We start from the raw sequence: 24,816 nt of genomic DNA on the forward strand, positions 1-24,816 counted from the left end.
GCGGCCTGGGGGCGGCGTTTTCACCGCCCCCAGGCCGTCATTTTTGGCCCGTGCAGAAAGGGCCTAAGTATTTTCCAATCTGGATTGGCAATCCTGGAAATATGTGTACCTTTTGTGTATGACCAGCCCAGCTCTTGTTTCTGATGAAATCCTTTGCTATGTTTGAGATCTGGTGAGTTCAAGGCTTGCCATTATGTTTCCCTCAGGAGTTTAGAAAAGTGAAAACAACATTTAGCTGCATTTGAGTGCTTTATTATACTGAAATTGCAGTGATATTATTAACATTTGTACAAATGCACAAAATCTCTTCTAGTTAGAAAGAGACGTAGAAATTGGATCTAGCTGAAACATTTCCATGAACTCAATGTCCATTTGTAATAAATGCATTCTCAAGGCAATAAAACAAGCATAATGTAACAAACATATGAAAAGCAGCGGCAGCCTTGCTATTTACAGGTATGTACCAATTTTTCTCTCTCCTCCCAGCAAGGGAGGTGGTTGGATTTTTTTTTTACAAAATAAAACAAAACACAAAACTTTTGCATATTTTACAAAAAGAGGGGCTCAAGCCCCAGCCTTAGTGACACCATCTTTATCCCCCTGTAGAGTTCCATAGTGCTTACTCCACCCAGTGCTCAGCGTTCCTTTTAAAAATCAATAGACGTGTGTAATAGAGTTTCATGGAAGCAACTTGCATCGATCAACCAGTGCTTAAAATGGAAGAATCTAGAGATGGGAGGGAAGCAAAACAAGTTTTCGTGACAGTACGACAGCTATTTCTTTGCTCTCAGTCTCACCCTTCTTCCCACCAGAATTGCTTGTGACAAGAAGGTTTGTAGGACTACAAGAGCCAGCCCTGAGAGGACAGTAAATTCAAAATATTTTTTCCAGAAACCTGTTTTCAAGGATTAGATGAAGACTCCAATGGCAAAATGATTTCTATTCTACAGCACCCAGGTATATGGATGTATTCAGCTGCCTTGTATCTGGGTGACAGTATTCCTTCCTCTGACCTGTCAGGATCTCTGGGAAAGAAAGATCTTTCCTGTACTTTCTACCTGAAATCCTTTAATGGTTCAATCCTCTGCAAATTTGACTAGAAGTAAGTCCCAATGAAGAAAAAGGACTTCGTACTGAGCGAACATGCACAGGATTGTGCTGTAATTGGAGATAAGAAGGCTTGGTTGGCCTTTCGGCATACAAAGCAGGCACTCAGACATTGAGCCACGGTACTTTTTTCTTCTGGACCATTGTTGCCCTGTCAGTGCCTGTAAAGGTTGTGGGAAGCAGGGTTATTGGGTGGTAAAGAGAACAAAGAGTAGGTTTCTGTTGTTGGCCACGCCTAAGTCAAGAGAATGGGAATCCAAAAACCTTTATTATTTGTTCCAGTGCACATTTCCATTACTTTGAGCAGAGATGTATTGCAGACAGAAAGAAAAGCTTTGTCCCTCTGCAGGGCTGCTTTAGCTTTATTAGTACACGAAGACAATCTACAGTCTTGAGGTGTGACATGAGGGGAAAAAAGTACCATTTGATGCTGCAATAGTAATCAAATGCTCTCAAACCAGACTGCTTAATAAGTTGGGATAAGAAATATTTGTTTCAAATAAGCAAGCATCTACAGATGGTGTATTCTGCATATTATGCATTTGGGGTAAACAGGGTTGAACATAATGTTCAGTTATTATCCAAAGAAAACTTGGAAAGCTATCAGTTTTCCACTCCGAAGAATTAAATCTTGTAACCCTACACGAAAATGTTGGATTAACACTATCATTAACCCCCCCCCCCCTCCATATCAATGACTTTGAGAGACAGAAAAATAGCTGAAGGACTTTTCACATATTATTTCTTTCAACATGTGAAATAAGAATAATACAGGAATTAACACCATCACATATGTGAATACTTTTGACAGAAAAGATGTGCAATATGTAAAGGGGGAATGGCTGCCTGAGGGTTCACTGCTAATAGCGTATGTTTTGAAGGTGGCATTTTCCCCACTCATTTATCAGTTTGATACCAGGTATTCGTCAGGTTGAGGAAAAAGGAAAACGCAAAGCATATTTCATGAAGAAAAACCAGTGGCACTGGCAAACAATGTTGCTACAAATGTAAGGTTTTCTGACAAAGAAGGCCTCGTTCAACAGAAATGGAAGTACAAATGCAGTACATTTTTTGCCTTTATGTTTCATATAATGATATGATTTCTGCCAACTTTAAAAAAATGAAAAGGGTACTCTCTTCCATAATAATGCAACATGTGATATTAAATAAATTTCAAGTTCAGACTGCTTCTCTTGCCACTGCTGTTACTGTAACCAACCCCTACTACAGACAGGCACAGCTCAACAAGGAATTACACCTGAGGTCGCCATTGCTCTCCATTTCCTCTGCCTCTATCCAGAGCAGACCCACCCCTGACGCCTTTAACAAGCATTCAGGAGTCCCTGTTGTCACACTGTTTTAAATATGCCTGGGAAGTGAGGAGGGATGTAGTGGCAACTTCTTTTATTTTGATTCAAGAGTTGAACAAGAGACAGCAGATGCAGCAAAGCTGAGGATGAGCTGGGGTAGGAATGCAGACCCAAACCTGCCACTCACTGACCCTGCCTCACCTTGCCTCAGAACTGGCCATGGCTGCAGGATGGATAACACTGTAAAAGCAGTCAAATGCAAAAGAAGCAGCTTCCTGCCCTGTAACGTATCAGGACAGTTTGGGCATAGGGAACACTCTGGGGTTGTAGAAGATGATTTTATCAAATTTTTATTGGATTTTTATCAAATTTTAATTGGATTTTATCCGATATTGTGCTTTTCAGGAAAAGCATCTTCTGTATAAAAATTAGTATAAAACCAATCTGTAGGAGAGATAAGGGAACTTGATTCCCAAGGTAAAAGAGAACATGAGAAGGTTAGCTGAAAAGGATATATGCCACTGACCCGGCTTTTCAAATTCCAGCCTTCCTAGCGCCTGCCTTTTGGAAAAACTTTAAGACACCAGGGTAGACAGGACACCAATTATATCACCTAACTATCTTACAAGGGACAGGAAGTTGGTGAGACAGCTAAAGTGGTATTTTCAAATAATAATTGATATGCCAGAAGATGTAAATTAGTTGCAACCATTTCTGTTCCCTAGGCACTGTTTCAGCAAATTGTACAAACTAAAATCTTTACTTTCCCTTCCCATCCACCCTGGCCAAAGTCTCAGGCAATTTTATCTGGTTTATACCATAGATTCAGTGGTCTAAAACCCCTGAACACTGTGAATGAGGGACCAGAAGAACTGCTAAGGCAGTTTAGTGCAACTCACTATGCGATATTTAAAAAGAAGCAAGCATCAGGCAGGATCTCTTCAATGGAGTTGCTTATAATGAGCCTATTCACAAAGGCAGCTTTCCAGTTATATGGGTTATTTCCTTTTAGCAGGCATGTGCACATCTTTGACAAAAAGGAAACCGTTGTACATTTATACACTTTTGCTGTTACAAAAAGCAGATGCTGCTTTAATGAAAATACTGAATTCTGGACATTTCCAAGTGGTAGGCCTCAGCCAATCGTTCCATCTAAGATGGGCAATGCCCGCTTGAGATCCACAAAGAGATATAATATATATAATATATATTTATATATATATATATTTACATACACATACACTGAGAGTTGTGCATTGTAAAACTAATGGAGAAATCCACCCGGCACTGTTGCCCACTGCCCATCTCTGTTCATTTAAATGAGGCCTGAGGGATGTTTCAAGCTCCAGAATGAAACAGTGGGTCCGCAATCACTGACTGGATCCAAAGTGTTGGATCCAACAGCTGGGGCTATATTCAGAGGTGCCCTTCTGCTTGGGGAAAGAGTACTTCCACTCCCAGAAGAGCACTTTTGGATCAAACCCCAAGGTTTGATCCAATGTAACTACAAAAAATATAAACAGATTCTATACAAGAACGCTGTTTAAATGGAATGTGTTAAAAATAATATTTAGTAATAAATACTTTATAAAATTCTATATGAATACTAAATTAATAGATCCTGGGTTTTTTTAAAATTTCACTTTGGTCCTCATGAGTTTTTATAAATCCACTATATAAGTTTTTTTTCCTTTTCATTTTTGTAAAAAAAAGTTGGCTAAAAAGCAGATTCTAACTAAAACGCTGTTTTTAATTTAAAAAAACCCTCACTAAATAGTGTTGCTTCAAAAAATATAAATTTCCCTTAAGGAGGGTCAATTGTAGCGTGCTTGTTAGAGAAGAAAAGAGCAATTACAATGAAACAAATGGTGATTATAGAGCACCCCTGGTAAAAGTGACAGCCCACCATTCCTTTTCCACTGTTCCAAAACAAGGCTGTACTTAAAACATCCTGAACAAGCAGGCGATTAAACTCACCACTGCTGGGCACCTGAACTGCACTCATGCAACTTGTCCCCAAAGTGGTATTGGAGGACTATGGCTTGTAGGAAAAAAAAAATGAAGCAAAGCAAACAAACAAAAATAACTTTTATATTGCATATAACCCTTTAGGATACGTATTGCAAACAGCTGTGTCCAGAATTTCTAAGACCCTTTCTTTGCTGCTCGTTGAACAAGGAAAAAATAATTCCCAGGTCAGGCCCCATATTTTCCATTCTGAATGAAGTGGCTGGCATTTTGACTGCTGATGAGAGAACTATTTTGATATAGAGTTTGAAATTAGAAAGAAAAGACAAGATCTCAAAACTTAGCTGTTTCTAAATGAAGAAAGCCTTTTCTTTCAGTGCTTTCTAATGTAAGGTTGCCAACCTCCAGACGGTGGCTAAACAGCTGCTATTACAACATATCTCCAGTTCACCTGGAGAAAATGATCACTTTGGAAGATGGACTCTGTGTTACATACTACTGAGGTCTCTCCAGTGGTGGCATTCAGCAGTTTGCACCACATCGGCAGAACTGATTGTTAAAATGGTGCTTGTAAACAACCAGTTGTTAAATTATTTGAATCCCACCACTGGGTCTCTTCCTCGCCCCTCAAGGCTCCATCCCAAAATCCCCAGGTTTTTTCCCAACCTGGAGATGGCAACCCTATTCTACTGTAAAAAGGAAGACTGCAGATGTGGGAAAGGATTCTCCCTACATGCAAAGGAAGCAAGTTCAGGATTATTTGAAGACTATATGTTAAGTATCTAGAGAGTAAGTCAAAGCACGTTTACCGGTACTCAAAAATCAGTCTCATGTTAACCAATGGGGCTTACTAAGAATATTTAGGATTTGCAGCCTTTCTTTGTAAGGTGATAACTGTAAGTGAGCTCCTACTAGTGTTTGAATGCTGAATACAATTACCTGTTAAAAGACAAAAGGGCACAATTACATAATGACCACTATGGATTCACCATGTATTTGCCTGTTGTGAGGATGTGAGGTATCTTGTAAAATATCACAGGGGAGTTGGGAGGGGGGAGAGGGAACACTCTTAGGTACAGAAAGATTGAGTTGTTCCAGTTTTCCAGGGATCAATTATTCTATGGAGAACAGTATAAGTGGACCAGAAGCATGGTAAAATGACTTCTAGGTTATGAAAGCTTATATCCCACTAAAGCTTACTGTAACAGGTCTCTTTGTTATTTTCAACCCTTCAATTGCTGAGCAGGCAAACTTGCCTGTTTTCATCCTATCATATTTTAGTTGAGCACCTTCACTTTTAAATGGTGGGGTCAAAATTAAAAAGACACTTTAATTTTAAAATAGATTGACTCTCAGAGTTTAGTACTGGTGTTTATATAAATAAGTGTTCCACAAGACAAGAAAATAACTTTAATGTGGGACTGGCGGATTTCTTTTAGAATCCATGATGAAGTTGTTAAGTGTCAAATTAATTTAGTAAGAATCCCCTTTCAAAGGAAGCTTTGTTCCCTGCTCAGAGCTTTGTGTGTACTCTTTCATATGCAGATGGAACACCTGTCAACTGGGCTTCACCATCCATTTTGATGGAGGGGTATTCCACGTACATGTTTCTTTGAAACTGCTGAGCTGTCATCCCTGTTACAGGAGTTGCTCCATTCACTTAAAGTGAGACAGTTGCAAGGACTCATCGATTGGGCCAGTTATGCTCTAAAGATATGTTTCATCTTAATTTTGTCAAATCCCTGATCAATCAGATCCAGGCGGTCCATACCATTTGTCATTTCCATTTTTAAATAATGTAAAAGTACATTTTTTTCAAAAAATATAATAGAAAAATATTTTATATTTTTAGCATTTATACCGTTTGTTCTATAAGTGAATTAGCAAATGCTACACTGTATTGTATCCTCAGTGCCATACCACCATTCTAAAATCAATTATGCACCTGAATTGTTTACTTCAGGGCTCAGGGTAGAGAAATATTTTTAGCCGAAGGGCTCGAAAAACAGTAATATCTACTTATGAAGGTGCCAGAGTGCTGGCAAGCAAAAGTAGGGCCCAGGGAGGAAAGAGGAGGGTTGTACTTTGAGACATGCTTCGAGCAAGCCAAATTCGTGCAGAAAAAGCACAAATTGTACCTCCTTGCTGTAATCATTCAAATCTAATAAAACAAAAAAGAAGGGGGGGTTTGATTCTGCACCAAGGAATGCTAATGATGCTGGCGGTTCAATTTAACAAAACAGAACAAAACTCAAAAATAGAAATCCCAAAACAAAATTAAATTCTAAAGTTTCAGCATGTAGCCAACTGACTGTAAATAACAAGTCCCTTCGATTAAATTCCAACAATGCATTTCTTTTGGTATTTTGAAACCAAAAAGCAGTTTTAAGTAGTCTATAGGCATGCCCACACTATTTGCCAGTGCTGTTCAACAAGGATGAGATTTGTCTCCCGCCTGGAAAGCTGCTCTTCACCTCTTGCTGCACCTTCCTGACATATTTGGGCAGACCCTGAACTGCTGAAGAAGATGATGTCTTGCTTTATCTCAGGATCAGTTGTTCATAAAATTAACAAGAAAACCAATCCCTGGTAATTAAGTTTCTGTCTAGTCCAAACAGTTGGCTTCCTAACACTGGATTCAACCATGTAAAAATAAAAACCCTTCAGTTATTTCATTCTAAGCACGCTGACTGAGAGGGAAGCTCTACTGACCAAGGATTTACTTAGAAGGGAATGAATTAGTATCTCTACTAGTTCATGTTAGATCATATTTATTTGGAAGGAATAATTATTAGCGGCTGCACCAATAGTGACATAGAAACCACTTCCTCAAGGCTTCTTCTCATGCAGATGCAATAAAGTGCAGGTGATGGGATCTTGTGCATTGAGCCAATAGCACAACCCTTTCTTGTGCAGCTATCACCCAAGTCCTGTTCCATTAGCTCTGTAGTGGAACAGCATAGAAAGAAGCCACGGAGAAGGAGCTTCCATTTTGCTGTGGGATGGCACTCTGTTCTGCTTACCCACTGAGTATAATAGGCAAAGTCTTTTGCTGTGCTTCCATTGCCCTAGATTGGAGAATGCATGGTCCACATTGCCTGGAGCACCAAAAAAAAATTTAAGAGTGGACATAATGAGACTGGTTTTTCTACAGCAACAATCTTACAAGGCTTTCCCCAGTATTGCTGACTTAAGCAGGGCTTCACCTGTGGTTCAGCTGCTTTTCACTTCTACTATTTATTAAAAACTTTAAATCAGGATCATAAAAAGAGTGTGTGTGTTTTTGTTTTGAAAAGGCAAACCCCAGTGCAGCTGTGGATAAGTGGTTATTGAGTAACAGTGCCCAAATCGGCTGTCTCTGTGTGAATGGGCTGTGGGCCTGGAGGCTTTCCTTTGACATTAGTGTTTTTTGAGAGTTGAAAAGAAAACAGTAAGAGCAAGAAGAAATAAGGAATCAGAGTTGGAGGCTGAAGGACCATAGGACGGTTTTAGGAGCAGAATTTGCAAAGGTAAGTAGAAATGCAGACGCCTGCACTCCAGATCATGCATCTTTAAACAACTGCACATTTTGTATTTTCTGTTCATTTGTACGGCCCCTATGGTGGTAGGAATAAGAAAGGGTCTTATGGATAGAAAGAAAGCCTACTATCTAGGGTTGCCAGATGCAGCATGGGAAATTCCTGTAGCTTTGGGGACAGCTTTATCCTTGTAGTATCTGTACCTGCATGCAAACAAACCTGCTTTTTATTTTTTTTAAAAAAACACTGAAATTGCCAATTATTTAAATTCCAAGTCACAGCATCCCAAATTTCATATAAAATTTTGGGCCGGTAGAATTGTATAATATAAACAGCTTGGGCAAAGAATAGAAAGACAGCTGTGGGCACATTGCCATGATCTGCTGTTTGCCCCAGTAAACACATAGTGCATAGAAAACAACAGCAACAAAGAGAAAAATGGTATGCAAGGCTATGAATGCATGTGGGGTGGGGGGGGCGGTGTCTAATGCTTTTGCCAAAAAACAGATGTACTTATTATACTGTCAACCAGGCTTCCTCCATGTATTTATATCCCAATTACTCCTTGTTGCCTATGTATAATTTGTTAATATTTTTAAGCCTCATTTTGGCTAACAAGAGGCAGTTTCACATGTTTCTGATCTCTCAGCCTGCCATGGTGAGAAATGAACATGACTATGTACAGGAACAGATTGGTTAACAAAAACAAACAAGTAACTGGTACCAGAAAACTGGAGAAAGCACCAAAGCATCTCTCAAGCTGATAGCATAATCATTGCATAACTCCCTTTATTATTACTAAGTATAAAAGACATTTTAATAACTATCAAAATGCAACTCAAGAGTCTTTTGAGGGTTGAAGTGTCTTCCAGATCTGAGGATAACTCTCCAAAAATGCCTTTAACAGAAAGGAAACTGGATATTTTATCACTTTTTCCCTTAGAAGTTCCCAACAGACAGCTTTTAAAGGATTGGATTCATATCTGTTCTGTGACTTGCAAGCTGGTTGAGGGTGGAGCTTCCTACAACATCACTGACCGTGGAGGAAGTGGTAATTGTGTTATGCTGGATGACTTGTTGCTGGGAGCAGGCTGGGACAGGACTTGCAGGAGGGCTACTTTCAGGACCTGGGAGGGAAAAACCAGATAAATACTCATGCCAATGTCAGTAGAATCCCTCTTCCATTTTTAAAATCTCAAATAGCATCTTATGGTCAATGGCACAAAATATCTAGAAACTGGAGGAAATGGGTACTAAAACTAGCAACATGGTTTTAAAAACAAGTATTGGTATCTGCAAGGTTACCTGTGAGATATCGAACTTCATTTTATTCCACTTTTCTTTCTCAGAACAACCAAGGTTGTTCTTTCTTCCCCATTTTATCTGCATAACAATCCTCTGATGTAGGATAGCCTGAGGAAAAGTGACTGGCCCAAGAGTACCCAATGAGCTTCATGAAGTGGAATTTGAACCTCAGTATCCCAGACCCTAGTTTGTCCATTATACCAAGCTGGCTTAAGACTGAAAGCAATGCCACCTAGAAATGTCCACATGTATCACTTGAAATCAACGCAGTACATCATTAAACAGCACTGCAGTACTTGCATGTGGCAAAATATCATCAGCTCCTCTGGTCACATGTGTCAAGAATTCAGAGATGCCCTAGGAGATTATTGGTCGTTTCCCCACTTGCCTCGACCAAAGGTTGCTGCACGCTACTCCCAGCGCGAATCATTTCTGGTGCGCTCCCGGGCTTCCCCACGACCCCGCACTCTGCACAGGGTCATCAAAAGGCGCCGTTTTGAGGAGCGCCAGGAATGATGTGCACCGAGGGGGCGTGACAGTGGCAGTGTCGGGGCGGCTGCGTTGTCGCCACCCCTGTAGTGGGGAGTGCCGGGGGACCCTGCACTTCTTGGGGAGAGTAGCGCGCAGCAGCAGGTAAGTGGGGAAACGACCACTGAGTATATTGGGCTGGATCCTACAAGATAGTGAAAGCAAGGCCTCATTCTAGAGCTCAGTCTAGTTCTGCTTGCACACGACATTGCCCAAGAGCTTCTGTGAGAAAACTAATTGTCATCTAAACCTTGTGCTAGCTCTTACCAATGAGACAGTGTACAGTCAAATGGACAGTGCAAGTTTTATTTGTGATAACTTCCTTGTGTTTTAACTTACACAAGTTCCTTAATACTGACAGGTGCAAGGAAACTTAGAAATAATAGGTTTGCTGAACAGGCTTAGGCAGCCAGTTCTGCCATTTCATGGGAAGAGCATCCCTCTGCAGTAGGATGGCTTCCTGAAAAGTTGGCTGGATTCATGGGCCAGCAACCTGCGACTCTCCAGATGTTCATGGGCTACAATTCCTATCAGCCCCTGCCAGCATGGCCAATTGTAGTCCATTAATATCTGGAGAACCGCAGGTTGCAGACCCCTGATCCAGACCTTTGCTTTGGAACATTATGTAGTCACAGTCTTGTGTTTGCTTCCCATTGCTCATTTAACTGGGCACACAGCCAATCTGGCTTCTCATCAAGGATACCAGCATACAGTAGTTTTGTTTCATTCCAGCTTTACATATAGTTATATAATTAAGACTATGGCCTAGAGCTCACTGAAGCGAGAAATGGGGTTGTGTACAGCCAGAAAAAGCCTATAGATCTTCTGGAATTACAGCTTTCTTCAGACAACTGAGATCAGTTCACCCGGAGAAAATGGCTGCTTTGCAGGGTGGAGTGTTATGGCACTATGCCCTGCTGAGGTGCTTGGCCTCTCCAAATCCAGCCCTCTCCAGGCAATACTCCCAATTCTGGGAATTTCCCAGACTGGAGTTGGCAACTTTAGTGAGCTAAAACAGTCAGGATACCGAAAGTTCTGTGAATGATCCGCCAAATACAATTTTTCTTTAAAAAAGAGGGTAATGAGCCTCAATTCATATCAGAACCAAAACATGGGGAGGGGGGCTTACTTCTATGCCATGTTTCTAAAACCAACCTATTGTTGCTATTGAGGTTGGCTAGAAGCAATTCATCAGGACCTGCATTTTTGGACCAATGGGACAAACCATAGCTCTATACGTATGTTTCAGGTTGGGGAAATGGCACAAAGGGGAACCTTGACCCCATCCTATTTTGATCTCAACCTGAGGTTCTCAGGTCTGCACATGGAAATCCCAAGAGCTTCTGGGGAGCTTTGTGGTAAAAACCATAGAGACTGGGGAAAATCCAGGTGTATCATTGATGTGGCAGTGTTGTCACCACATCCCTGATGTCATTCTTCTGTTTTCTCCCACTGCAAGAGTCAGGGAGAGCCAGGGCAGATGGCCATTGCCTGGTAAGCCCATCCCAAACAGAATACTGTGTTTGCCTCAACAGGAATGACAGCTCATTGAGAGACTTCAAGCATCACATATAGAATGATGTGTTTCATGAAATCGCTTCTGACTACAGATGCAAGTCAGATGCTTCTCCCCCCAAAACAGTCCCTTAATTCAGAATCTAACCAGGCATGAGGCAAATGAGCCATATGGGTTTATACACATCTACCTGTTTACGTCTAAAGTAATACATATGGGGAGGGGAGGCTATTTTCAACAAAAACAGATTATATAGGTAAGGAAAATAAACCCCAACTCTTGCCCACCTTACCTTCCTTGGGTGCTCTGTTGCTTTCTGCTCTTTTCTTCCAGCCTGGCTCATTTCCTGTATTGGAGCTGGGCTGGAAGAAAAGTGTTGAAAGGAATGGAGCGCAATTGAGGTAATGAGAGGAAGAAAAGGGAGGGTTTAGTCCCCTCACCTGCATGCTTCATTTTCATTAAAAATCAGACATCCCCACAAATCATGGAATCCTTTCTCCCCCAGCCATGTCTAGCTGGGCCCATAGAAAACTAGTTTTCCATTAAACCTTGTCCCTGACATAATTTAAGTACTGGGAGTTTTATTTTTTTTTCCTGTATTGCATGTTGGAGCAACCTATAGTGTGAGCTCCACATCTGTACCTTCCAGGTATAAGTTTACCATTTCTGTGAGAACCAAGCCAACAATGGCTACTAAATAACAGTGACTTCGGAATGAATTCAGCCCACTTTGCTGTTACTGCAAGAGCGAGAAATCTTTTGACCCATAAAAAATGATGTTCATGAAACCTATGTGGATGGGGAAGCAGCAAGAGGGCAAATTGCTCAAGATTGCCTAATCTTCCTCTTGTTCCAGATGACAAGCAGGTAGGAGCCTGCTCTAAAAATGTACTCCTAAACGCAGCTATACCCTTTGAAGCCCTCTGACCTAGAGGGGTGCATTTCTGGATAGGACTGTACTATTAATGATTTATAGTACCATACTCAGCCAAGTTACACCTTTCTAAGTCCATTGATATCTAAGTCCAACAGAACGAAGAGAGGTGACATTTCTTAGATGCTACTGGAAATTTCAAATGCTTTTAGGCATCTATACTAAACAAGCATTATGTATGATAAATTGCTCTCCAGATCTGTAGAAATACCTGCTGATGCTCGTTCTCAAGTGTTAAATTACATAATTCTCATATTCTTTGAAGTTATTGTTCAGGAAGTCAGAGATATCAGACAAAATAAAATAACATTCCTAAGGGTCATTTAATTCCTATGGGACAAATGATAGTTACTTACTTAGGTATCCTTGTGACTCTTTCTGCATGGCTGTTATTGGACAGTCTTTATGTGTTAACAACAACTGTTTTAGCTGTGCTACCTCGTTTTTCAACATGGAAACCTCATTCTAGAAAAAAAGAAATACATTTACTTTAAAAATTTACTTTAAAAATAAACATATCTGATAATTCCATATATCACTCATTGTTATAAAGATGAAGTTTATTTATATTCAGATCCATATTCAGATTGTATATGTTTGATTGTTCATCTATTTTCTTTTTAAAAATATACCAATCGAGGGACAAATCCATTTACGGTATAGGCCTTTAAAGCTTGGCATCTGATATCCCAAGATTAGTATCAGCATTGCCACAGAACAAGAAATTCAGAACCAAGACATATTACCTTTATTTGCAATCTAAGACACATGGTTGTATGTTCTGCTGCTCACCACAAGCAAAGCTTAGAATCAGACATGAGTCACAGGATCATCATAGAGATCTCAAGTCAGTATATATGGTTCTTCACTACCCATTTTCAACTTGCAATTTTTTATCCTAAGAGTAGATCAGGCTGAGAACAAGTAACTCACCCAAGGGAGGCAACAGAGCTTTTTGGCAGAGTGTACAATTGAACTCAGATTTGCTGGTTCAAAAACTTGGTTCCTTTCTTCAGTACTGGATGCTGAACAGTCCACAAGTCAGAAGAAGCAATCGCTACTGTTTTGGCACAAGTAGTGATTTTCTAGAAGGGAAAATTTTCTAGAAGTCTCATTGCTTCTATATTCATTTTCAAAAATTCAGGGATCAGAAATCCGCAACTTCTTTGAGCCTCCAGGCCCATTTGGAATTCTGATATATCATGGTGGGCACAACAACAAAATGGTTGCCGCAAAGTGACTCATAAAATGGCTGCCACAGGTGGAGCCAGCCACAAAATGATTGCCACAGCTTAACTACAGTAACACAGTATAGATCCTTGTGCTGTGCTGGTAGCTGCTGTCAAAGCAACATTTAAAAACATCTGCATAGCCAATCAAATCTCCAATAGTCAGTCAGAAGCCTTGCTGAGCAAAAGCCCTACCAGGTCCCACATACTTCCTAAAAACAGCGGGTAGATTCCTGTGAACAAAGACTGGGCCAGATATTGTTTCAAAATGAGACTCAGTTTTACAAAAAAAAACTCTCTTTTTTTGCTTTAACAGGAATGCTAAAAAAATTCATTCACTTGTCTGAAAATATATTGCTCCATTATTACAGGTTAGGTTTGTAAAGTCAGACGAAATTAATCAGAGATGGAAATAAGACAGAGGATGATAGCTAACAGAAATTAATGCTTTGACTAATATCTTCCCCACAATCTTAAAAGCTAATTTAGGTTTGCCATGCATCATAGATCACTTCTAGACCTTCATCCAGAACAGACTGTTGTGAATCAGACCTGCCTATCCTTCAATTTTACATGCAAACATATAATATTGTGTAGTACAGCTGGCAAAGTTCTTATTTATAGCTGAAAACTGATTCATCCACCAAATTATGTCACACTGTGAAATCAAAATATTTTATGCAACAGAAAAATATTAATTTGGTAGAAACTATTAATGTTTGTGCAGAAGCATATTTTGTTTCTCATTGTTCTCTGAGTACAGAGATTTATTTGTTCCTGAATAATTAAAGAGGTGGTGGTGGTTTGTCATTACATGCTGCTGTTTTACAAATCCCAACTCTTGTCTGTCTCAGTAAATTTAACAATCAACAAATTTTCAGGTTTACATAATTTTAAAAGGCTTTTTAAAATTTAAACACATCCTCCGCAGATAAGCAAGATATTTTTGCCTGCTATTTTTAATCTCCATTAACTCAGGAGTTTAGAGAACCCTATAGACAAGAAAAATCTATGGATTTTCGTTCTTTTATTCTTAAAGGTCAGGAGCACATTAACCTATAACGATTACTGATAATACTATGGAAGTATCCAGGAGAATAATGAGGGAGAGGGATTGAAAAAAAATTCTGATGCCCAAGTTGCAATCCATGGAAAGACTGTTTCTCCTGCAAAGCTTGTACAGGAGAACTTCTCCGCTGTTTAAGGAAACTATTTTTTTTGTTCAGCAATGAGATTAGAAAATCCTGTGCTTCAAGAATGCAGCGATTCCCTCTCCCTCCTGCCACTAATAAAGAAATTCATCTGCAGCTTCAGTCATGGATACAAAAGACACTGTAGGGGCCCACAAGTATAGTTAACAGATCTTTCAATATAGTCACATATCACAGCACACCTAAATCTGAATCCTGACAACACCAATAAGGGTAAAACCAGTCTGCAGAGAATCTAAACTATTCCAAGGAATGATTTCTACCATTTGTCAGTTGCTACACTCCAGCTTTTTTGCTGTGATATACTGTTACCCTGGAAGCTAATGTCAATTAAATGGTAATTCACTCATTCATTCACCTCTCTTTATCAGAGAAGTTACTTGTATTTCCACAATACCATTCTTATCCCATTTTCTCCGGCATGTTCTAGAATTTGTACAGTCTGGGAGTTCACTGCCTATGTATATTCTTAGGCCAGTGGTGGCGAACCTTTGGCACTCCAGATGTTATGGACTACAATTCCTATCAGCCCCTGCCAGCACCGCCAATTGGCCATGCTGGCAGGGGCTGATGGGAATTGTAGTCCATAACATCTGAGTGCCAAAGGTTCGCCACCATGGTCTTAGGCTGTACAGTGCTGTGAATTTATTATGTCAGGCAGCTTGCAACATCTGCATTGAGATTAAGGCCTAGTGTTTAGGTGTCATGTTCTATAGTAAGAGAGATTTCATCCTGATCGAAACATAGTTTGGCTTACTTAAGCCGTGGTCCTGGATTCAGAATGGAAAAGAACATTATTTACCGTGCACCCCTTTTAGCTCTTAGAAGTAAGATAATTTGTCCTATCACATTCAGCTTCTACTATTTACTGGGTTGGATCCAGTAACAGATCTCTGTGTGTGTCCCCTTAAACTGACAGAAATATACAGAAGACCACAATGGAAACTTGAGCTAAGTTACTGTATCCCAACTTGCATTTCTACACGTACAAAATATTGCACACATAATAATCATTTGAACCTTCCAATACATTAAGCAATATTTTCAGTGCTATTGCTTGCATAAGTGGAATTGTATTAAGTGAACTCATGTTTCTGTTCATGCATCACAGTATCCAGCTTACAGGCAGACATCACTGCCTGCTATTTACTAAAAAATTCTGTGTAACAGCTACCAAAAAGATCCGTGATACAAAAAAATTAGAAATAAAAAAGTTAGTTAGTGAACACTGACACTCATATTTGCCAAATGCAATGTTTTATTTTTGAATATAAAATATTAAGATTGTAGTATTAATAGCCTCATGGGCAGCACTCCCAGTTTAGGTCAAGAACGTTTTGGTAGCATAGCAATTACCCACGATGCAAACAGTGCCTCTGTGTCCTAGACATGTAGAGAGTATCCCGCACCTGAAGCTGCATGTTTGTCTGGGTGAGTTCTTCTGCTTTTTTTTCCAGTGACATCACCCAGACCTTCCTCTTCTGTCTGCAACGTGTGGCAGCTGCTCGGTTTCGTTCCAGAAATTTCCGCCTCCTCTCATCTGGATCTTCGTCCACCACTCTCCTTCGGCGCCCCCCAGTGGGTTGAGGTGGCTGTATTGTCTGTGTGGGTTGCATTTGTTGCGCTGCTGCTGATACCTAAGAAGAAAAATAACTGCAATCAATTAAGTCACCAGTGAGGGTGGATGGCACTGTGGCCGATAGTAAAATAATAAAAATGAAGGGGGAGGGGGAAAAGTCCAACCTATATTCTTTGAATGTAGACATTTTGGCAAGATATGAGAATGGCATAACTTCAAAGACTTCACCAGATCCCCTTAAATTACTGTTTGACAAACAGTCTACATGGCCCAAGAGGATGTTTTGGAATAATCTTTTTAAATTGCAGCAGGCAGGAAAAAATATTTTCAGCTCCATCTTATTAAAAATGTTTCATTTCATTTCAACAGTGGTAAAGAAAGCATTTGATTCAAGTGTGAAAAGTCTGGATCTATCCAGTGACTTGTACTCTTCACAAAATAAAATGAACGTTGGGACTTTTCATTTTGTTCACAATTTCAAGACATGTTTTCCCCTTCACGTTGCACATAGGCCCTACTTATATGGAAAGCCATCCTAAAGTTGCAAGCCATTCATTTGCATTAAGGAATAAATCTAAGACTGAAGTCAGGTCGAGGCTGGAAATGGTAAACTAAGAAGTCTTCTGTGGTCAAATTCTGAAATCTTGAAGCCATGGTTGGCTGATTCAATAGCCGTGAATTGGTCTCAAATTGTGGGATAACAGTTTATGGAAGGGGTGAGTAAAATCTTTAGATTTGCAGAGAACCCCAGAAAGTATGTAGGGTATTGCTCATTCAAATATACCTCTAGCTTGACCTACCCGGGCACACACAAAAATAACACATAAGGGGAAATTTTTCCAGCCTAGCCTTCTTTTTGACTTGCCAGGTTCATATAAGCTAGGAGATTGGATGGGGGATACTTCAAGGAAGCAAGTTCTCCTGATTCAAATGTTCTGATTCCCTTTAGAGAAAAGCCCCTCAGAGAAAAGGCACTATACTTCATTAAAGGTATCAGGAGGATTACTCAAGCATGTTTTTGCTTTGCTATATATCTAGAATCGATATTTTATTGAAACATCATAAAAGCTTCCAACTGTTGATTGCTTTCCAATTGGTGGCAAGATTGGTAAAATTATATCCCACCTCTCCTCCTTGAGTGAGGAAAGAAGGGCCTATGAAACAACTGCTTGTTTTAAGGAATTAAACTTAGCACATGGTCACTTTAGTACATGCCCAAACTCCAGTGGCATCGTGCCCATGGGGCGGGCGGGGGTATGTGATGCCCTGGGTGGAACCGTGGCAGAGGCATGGCAGTGCCATGGAGCAGGCGTTCCGGGTCAGGGCAGTGCTGCGGCAGGGTCACAGTACATGTGCGATCCGGGCATAGTTTCCCCTCATTCCACCTCTGCAAAACTCTGACCTTATTCAATCAACTCGGCATTTCAGACTGCTACCAAGGTTTTGAGAACTAGCTGTCACCATCTCTTGGCATGAGGAGGGTATGCTGAGCAATGCCAGATGCCCTCTATAACAGTGGTATGTCTTTCAGTACCACAGTGACAAACCTGAAATGTAAAAAACCTCCTAGATCTCTTTTGAACTGTCAACATAACATCAAAGACTGTAGGCAACGCATTCTGAATCTGGCACTTGTGGGTTTTCTGGACTGTGTGGCCTTGATCTGGTAGTTTTTGCTCCTAACAGTTCACCTGCATCTATGGCTGTCTTCAGAAGCATGTCATGGAAAGAATCAATGTTTTTTTGTTTACATTTCTGGATACTCAATTTTTTCCACAGTACAGGCTTTCTCTCTTCAATGCGTAAATACTGGTTTTAAAGCTCTTCACTTTTATATTGATATAATAATACTTTCTACCCTTTAAGATGCTTTGCTTTAAATTAATAGTGATTTTTTCCCAATAAGGAACAAGTGGTGGTGGCCACCAGAGGCGTAGCTACCATGGGGACATCCGGGAACAAGTGCCCTGGGCGCCCCCTTGTGGTGGGCACAAAAATTGCAGGTTCGTTTGTGGCTTTTTCTATTTTTAGGTTTTTTTTCCATTTATGGCCTGCAGAAGGTGTAGTTTTTAGGCTAGTGGCACCAAAATTTCAGGCTATTGTCAGGTAACTCTCCTGATGATACCAGCCAGGTTTGGTGAATTTAGGTTCAGGGGTCCAAAGTTATGGACCCCCAAAAGGGGTGACCCCATCCTCAATTGTTTCCAATGGGAGCTAATGGTAGATGAAGCTACCATTTGGAGGGTCCATAACTTTGGACCTCCAGAATCAAACTTCACTAAACCTAGGTGGTATCATAAGGATAGTCTCCTGCTGATACTGCCCAGGTTTGATGAAGGTTGGTTCAGGGGGTCCAAAGTTATGGACCCCCAAAAGGTGTGCCCCATCCCCCATTGTTTCCAATGGGAGCTAATGGTAGATGAAGCTACCCTTTTGAGGATCCATAACTTTGGGCACCCTGAACCATACTTCATTAACCCTGGGTTGTTTCATCAGGAAAGTCTCCTGAAGATAGCCTAAAAATTTTGGTACTGTTAGCTTAAACATTGTTCCCCTGACAGGCACCCTCAAATTTTCCCCAGGTTCTCTCCTTAAATCCACCCCCTTTGGAGTGGATTCAAAGGGAGAATCTGGGCTTCCTAGATTAAAAAAAACATTGAAAGTATTGTTGAAGGCTTTCACAACCAGATTCAACTGGTTGTTGTGGGTTTTACAGACTGTGTGGCCGTGGTCTGGTAGATCTTGTTCCTAACGTTTCACCTGCATCTGTGGCTGGCATCTTCAGAGGTGAATCACAGAGAGAAGTCTGTTATAAGGGAAGGCTGGACACAGTGTATAACAGACTTCTCTCTGTGATACACCTCTGAAGATACCAGCCACAGATGCAGGTGAAACATTAAGAACAAGATCTACCATAGTACGGCCGCACAGTCAAGAAAACCCACAATAACCAACATTGAAAATGCTGCTGTTTGGGGTGGGGGGTGGGGAATCTACCCTGAAAAAGAATCACTTTCAATGTTGTTTAAACTAGGGAGGCCAGAGTATCCCTTTAAGGTGCATTTAAAAAGGGAATCTGGGCTCTCTAGTTTAAACAACATAAAAAGTGATACTATTTCAGGGTGGATTCCCGTCCTTCAAAAAATAGCATTACTTTCAATGTTGTTTAAACTAGGGAGCCCTTGGTGTGTTCAGATTTGTGTGTTGGGGCATGTTCTATAATGTGATGGTGACTTTGAGATGACCTGGTGCAAAAAATATTGTTTGGCCATGGTGGGGGAGGGATGCTGCCCATATGGGGTTTTTTTTTTTTGCAAAACTCAGGTTTTGCCCCGGGTTCCATTTTCCCTAGCTAAGCCCCTGGTGGCCATGATATTAATTTGAAAGTTGCAGACAGTTCTGTCCCAGGAATGATGTGAAAGTACTTGATGTAATTCTTTCTTTGAAACTAGGCAGGTCCTGGCTGGATGGGGTGGGGGTGGGGGGGCTGTTCTGAGCACTCTGGAGAAATGGCATGACGCAAATGAAATACATGAAGTTAGATAGGCTAATCCACCCTAATAATCCTACCAGGATTATAGTCTCAAATCTATAGTGTCCTTTTGCGCTCAGCTTCTCATGAGCATTTTTGTAACAATTTTTATCTGTTGTTAGATGACCTGCCATGAAACAAGATGTTTTATTATTAGTAATAGTTCATGTTAAATTAGGCTGCTCATGGCCCTGTCTTACTGTCTTCACATTACTTTGCAGAAAATCCATGTTCAGTGCCCCACTGTCATTCTGCTGGATGAAGATCTTTGTGAATCAGAACTAGTGTTAAGTGAAGAAGAAGAATTTGGGTTTTTATCCTGCTTTTCTCAACCATAAGGAGTCTCAAAGCGACTGAACACTCCTTTCCTTCCTCTCCCCACAACAGTCACCTTGTGATGTAGGTGGGGCTGAGAGAGTTCAGAAGGAACTGTGACTAGCCCAGGGTCACTCAGCAGACTTCAAGTGCAGGAGCAGGGAAACAAATCCTTATCTCCAGATAAGAGTCCAACACTCATGCGGAGGAGTGGGGAATCAAACCCTGTTCTCCAGATGAGTTCACCACTTTTAACCACTATACCATGCTGACTCATTGAATACGTTTCAGCCTGTCAGCCTTTTCAGCCTATCTACTGGCTGAAAAGCCTATCTACTGTGCTTGCAGATGCTTAGATGAAATAAGGAAAAGATGCCTGGCACAGAACTTTGATACCAGTCTGTTGCCATCTCACTTTCCCTGCTTCGTCTTTTCAAATCCTATGTTCATGATACTCTTATTATAACTTGTGGACCACTAGCCCAGGCAGTTTACATGGGCTTGCAAAAAAAGAAGATATGGTGACCATATAGCCACTACATGATGTTAAGTGCATTTGTAGGTGCAATTTTGTAGATAATTGCTAAAGGAACAGTTTTGGTTTTAGAACAGAAAATTGACAAAACTGAGATTATCCATATTATAGACAACGCTATTAAAAATGTTGGCAAGGATAATATCACCAAATCCCCATAAACAACACAAATGTACAATCTGCACATAAGAAGAAGAAAAAGAGAAGAGTTTGGATTTATATCCCCCCTTTCTCTCCTGCAGGAGACTCAAAGGGGCTGACAATCTCCTTGCCCTTCCCCCCTCACAACAAACACCCTGTGAGGTGGGTGGGGCTGAGAGAGCTCCGAAAAGCTGTGACTAGCCCAAGGTCACCCAGCTGGCGTGTGTGGGAGTGCACAGGCTAATCTGAATTCCCCAGATAAGCCTCCACAGCTCAGGTGGCAGAGCAGGGAATCAAACCCGGTTCCTCCAGATTACATACACAAGCTCTTAACCTCCTACGCCACTGCTGCTCCTCATTGCTCCTCAATAATTCAAAATATCAACTACGTACTGTTTATCAAAATTCTCCTCATTGGGAATTCATCTGAAATAAACTTCAGTAGTCAAAACAAACTAGTACCTGAAAAATGTTCATGTAATATCTGACTCCAGCCAGCCAACACAAAGAAAAACATCTATCACAGAAAAAAGGGACATATTAAATGGACTGGTTGTTGCCTTGATCCCTGATCCAATACGTTCTTCTGTTCTTTATAACCCAGTGCTCTATTTGTACTCACTCATTTTAGTAACCCATAATTCATTAAGTTCTGCATGGCTGTTGAAAAGTTTGAAATTTAATGCAAGGGCATGGCATAAAATAATCAAAATTATAGCAAAAGGGGGAATATAGTTCCTAGCAATTCAGATCATGCTTTGGTTTTGACGTGAACCTTGAAATTGAAGCATTTGATTCAATAGAATGAGTTGGTTAATAATTAGTAAAGTGTATTGTAAGATTAATGTGTCTGCTGAAACAGTCTGACCCCCAAAGAGGCCAGAACTAAAGGGAATTATAGATGGGTTTGGAAAGTAATAACCTTATGTTTATTACTCACTCAACCCATCTTTTATCCCAGTCAATGCCCTCTTCAAAAAGTGTCACTGCTATTGTGTTCCCATGAGGAATTTAAACTGTTATGTTGTCCAGGGAACTACCTGACCTATAGATCTTAAGAGTTCCATTTATCCTCCAAGCAGTGCTGCATAATATTTTTGAGTAAATATCTTTTTATATGACTAGTATAGAAATGGACTAATTCTTTGCAAGTCGATGGGGCTGCACTGAAGCAAGGGAGTCTTACAACCACTGGAACCTCTAGTGACATGCAATAGTACATGAATGCTAAATCATCTGTTTAGACCAAAAGCGTATTTATCTTGAGGTGAGTGGCAACTGTACTTGAACAGACAAGCAAGGGAAAGAATCTATTTTCATCAGGTTTGTAATCATAAATGCATCTCTTGATAGCTAGCTAGCTGCAGTCCAGAAGAAGTAATCTGAAAATAGCAATTAGGTTCTGCGCATCAGTTCCCTTCCCAGTTTTGGGCATATCTGCCACTTTGGTGGCACGATGGGACTAACCAGTGGCTATGGAGACTGAGTTGGAATTTTTCCATTCTGATTGGTTTGGCTGGGGATAGGGAGTTTTTGTCCACTCTTAAGTACAAGGGATATCTCACTTGGCTATAGATTTGTGTGTGTGGATTAGACTGCCTATTAAATAGGTTAAATTGGGCTGCTAGATTATATAGCTCACAGCTTAGAAGCCTTAGGTAAATTGGAGGAAAATGGGATATAAGTATTCTAAATAAACAAATAGTACATTGATGAGAGCCTGATGCATTATTTGGCATGTGAAGAGGATGTACCTACAGGAAAGAAGTACTGCCTGGATACCTGACTGCTCCCTCACCTGCTCGAAGTAAATTAGCTCAAAGAGGGCAATGACTTGTCTTGTTGTTCTTTAGCATATCACTGAATATATTATAAGAAGAACAAGAAGCAGCTATTACAACTGTCCTGGACTTACAAGCAAGATGAGATCAAGCTAGGAGTAATGTAAAAATAGTGTGTCTTCAGTACCTCAGCCCATATACGGTAGTTCATTTCTGCACTGAGACATGAGATGGAGGCAAGAACATTGACCAAAAACTACTGTAGATTTTTAACTATTGCAAAATAGGTATTTTTCCACCTTCCCTCTGGGTCCATGTGGGAACACATGTGCTTAAAAATATGGGTTTATTGTTCATACTTACATGTGTTTGCTACAGGATACCTCTTGGGCCAGCTACTGTAAAGCCATCATGTGGCAAAATCACAGCACAATCTATACAATGTTGTCAGAAGGGTGTAACTCTGCTTAGGGGTTGCACTGTCATGAACCTCATAATTCTTTAACCAGAAAATGTTATCCAGAGTTCCTTGATGGCAAAAGTCTCTCCTATATATTTAGCACTCTAAAATTTATCTAAGGTTCCTCAGTGGCAACATCTAAGGGCAGACTTGAATTTTAGAATACCAACACATATAAATGATAAGCTAAGCACATGCTTTTAAACCTGTATGATCAGAAAACAGATTTTGAAAAAGTGTTCTACCTGTGCTTGGCTTCCTGTGTGCAGTGGGGGATGTGGCGAGGTCTGGTGATGCGCCGAGTGAGCATGAAGGTGTGAATGTGAGTGGTGATGTGGGTGGTTTTGCTGGTGATGACTTTGAGGATGAGAATGGTGTGCCGGGTGTTGATGCTGGTGAGGATATGGATGATGAGGAGGAAGCGACTGGTGCTGATGCGGGTGTGAGTGCATATGATGGTGGGCTGTCTGGTCCTGTCGGGAGCTCATCATTTCCATCATGTGACCCATAGTGTTCATATTTCCATTGGACATGCCTGCAGGATGGTGAGTCAACGCTGCCTTCAATCTCTGAAACAAAAGCAAAGAGAAAATTTATATTAAATGCACTGGAGGGAGTCTTTAAATGTTATCAAGATTTGAGGCAAAATTTGTTAATTTTATTAACTTTATTAATGATATTATTTTTGAGCAACAGTTCAAAATATTATTGAACAACAGTTAAGTTGAAGTGCCAGCTGTTATCTTTATGATTCTAAATGGCTTGGGGCCAGGGTTCCTCTTCCATACTGTCCAGCCTGCCAGCTAAGATCCTCCTTGCAAGTCTTTTGTCTCAACCCGCCACTCCTGCCTTCAGTAATGATGTTGAAAGTTACCAGAGACAATGGTGTATCTTAAGGTAGGGAAGGAATGGCATGTGCCCTGGGTGCTTGAAAGTGGGCTGCTTGCCCATTGCAACATACCACCTGTGTGCCTTGCCTTGCTCCTCCTGCCATCTGGCCCTTCGGTGCCCCTTGGCCATTGCAGGGGACTGTGCCTGACCCACACTGAGCCAAGCATCAGGGAGAGGCTTCCACCACTTTGAGCCAGCAACAAGGTGCACAGCCAGACAGGACCCACCAGATGCATAGCAGGGGCAGGGTGGGGTCTTGCCCCAGGTGCATGCTGGTGCAGGGGCATGGTGGGGGCGTTCTGGGGGTGCGATGTGGCATGTCAGAAGTGGGCAGGGGTGTGGCAGGGGCGGAGAGCATACATGTGCCCTCGCTAAGGCTCTGGGGCCCACTCATAGGCGCTGTTTTCCATAGATACAGCCCTGACCAGAGACAACTGCACCTTGACTATGGAATGCTCCCCCCCCCCCCCCCCGCCACACCATCTGGCTGGTGCCTGTACTATTCTCTTTAAACCACCAGGCCAAAACATTTCTTTTTACCCAGGATTTCAAGTAAGGGTTGACCTTTAAACATAATTTTACAGTCTGCTTTAAGCTGTCTGAGACTAATTTTAAGTTGCTCAATGTTTTATATTCTTATGCTTTGGCTAGGTCTTTAGTGCTGGGTTTGAAATAATAATTTATGGTGGTTTATATTTTTATTTTGCTTTATTTTGTGAGCCATCTTGGAAAGATTCCTTGAAAAGGCAGAGATAAATATATAGTTGTTATCTTTCAGCTAGAGAGACCAGATCTCCCACTTCAACTTAAAATTTCCCAACCTCCCTTGGTTGCCTGCTGGCCTCTTGATGGAGAAGTGTGTTTGTGTTAAAACAGCAGTGTTACGCCAATAGCACATCCTCACTTCCAACAAATATCAGGAAATGATTTCACGTTGTAGGTTTGTATTCCCACGA

At 40.9% G+C, this 24,816-nt stretch overlaps 1 protein-coding gene across 8 annotated transcripts in view; it reads right to left on the minus strand.

Annotated features, from left to right (window-relative positions):
- Positions 1–230: 230 nt before the first annotated feature.
- The window catches only part of CREB5 (cAMP responsive element binding protein 5), a 285,186-nt gene continuing 260,600 nt past the window's right edge, over positions 231–24,816 (minus strand). For 7 of the 8 annotated variants that reach the window (XM_048511159.1, XM_048511158.1, XM_048511160.1 and 4 more), the window contains 4 exons: positions 23,215–23,538; positions 16,036–16,263; positions 12,543–12,651; positions 231–9,030 (listed from right to left, as the gene is read on the minus strand). In XM_048511159.1, coding sequence (XP_048367116.1) covers positions 8,867–9,030; positions 12,543–12,651; positions 16,036–16,263; positions 23,215–23,538 — 825 coding nt within the window. In that variant the 3' untranslated portion in view covers positions 231–8,866. Of the gene's footprint in view, positions 9,031–11,544; positions 11,615–12,542; positions 12,652–16,035; positions 16,264–23,214; positions 23,539–24,816 lie in introns of all 8 variants that reach the window. The other variant, XM_048511161.1, reaches the window with a different exon arrangement.

This window comes from Sphaerodactylus townsendi, linkage group LG11 (assembly GCF_021028975.2).
Source record: "Sphaerodactylus townsendi isolate TG3544 linkage group LG11, MPM_Stown_v2.3, whole genome shotgun sequence".
Taxonomy (NCBI): domain Eukaryota; kingdom Metazoa; phylum Chordata; class Lepidosauria; order Squamata; family Sphaerodactylidae; genus Sphaerodactylus; species Sphaerodactylus townsendi.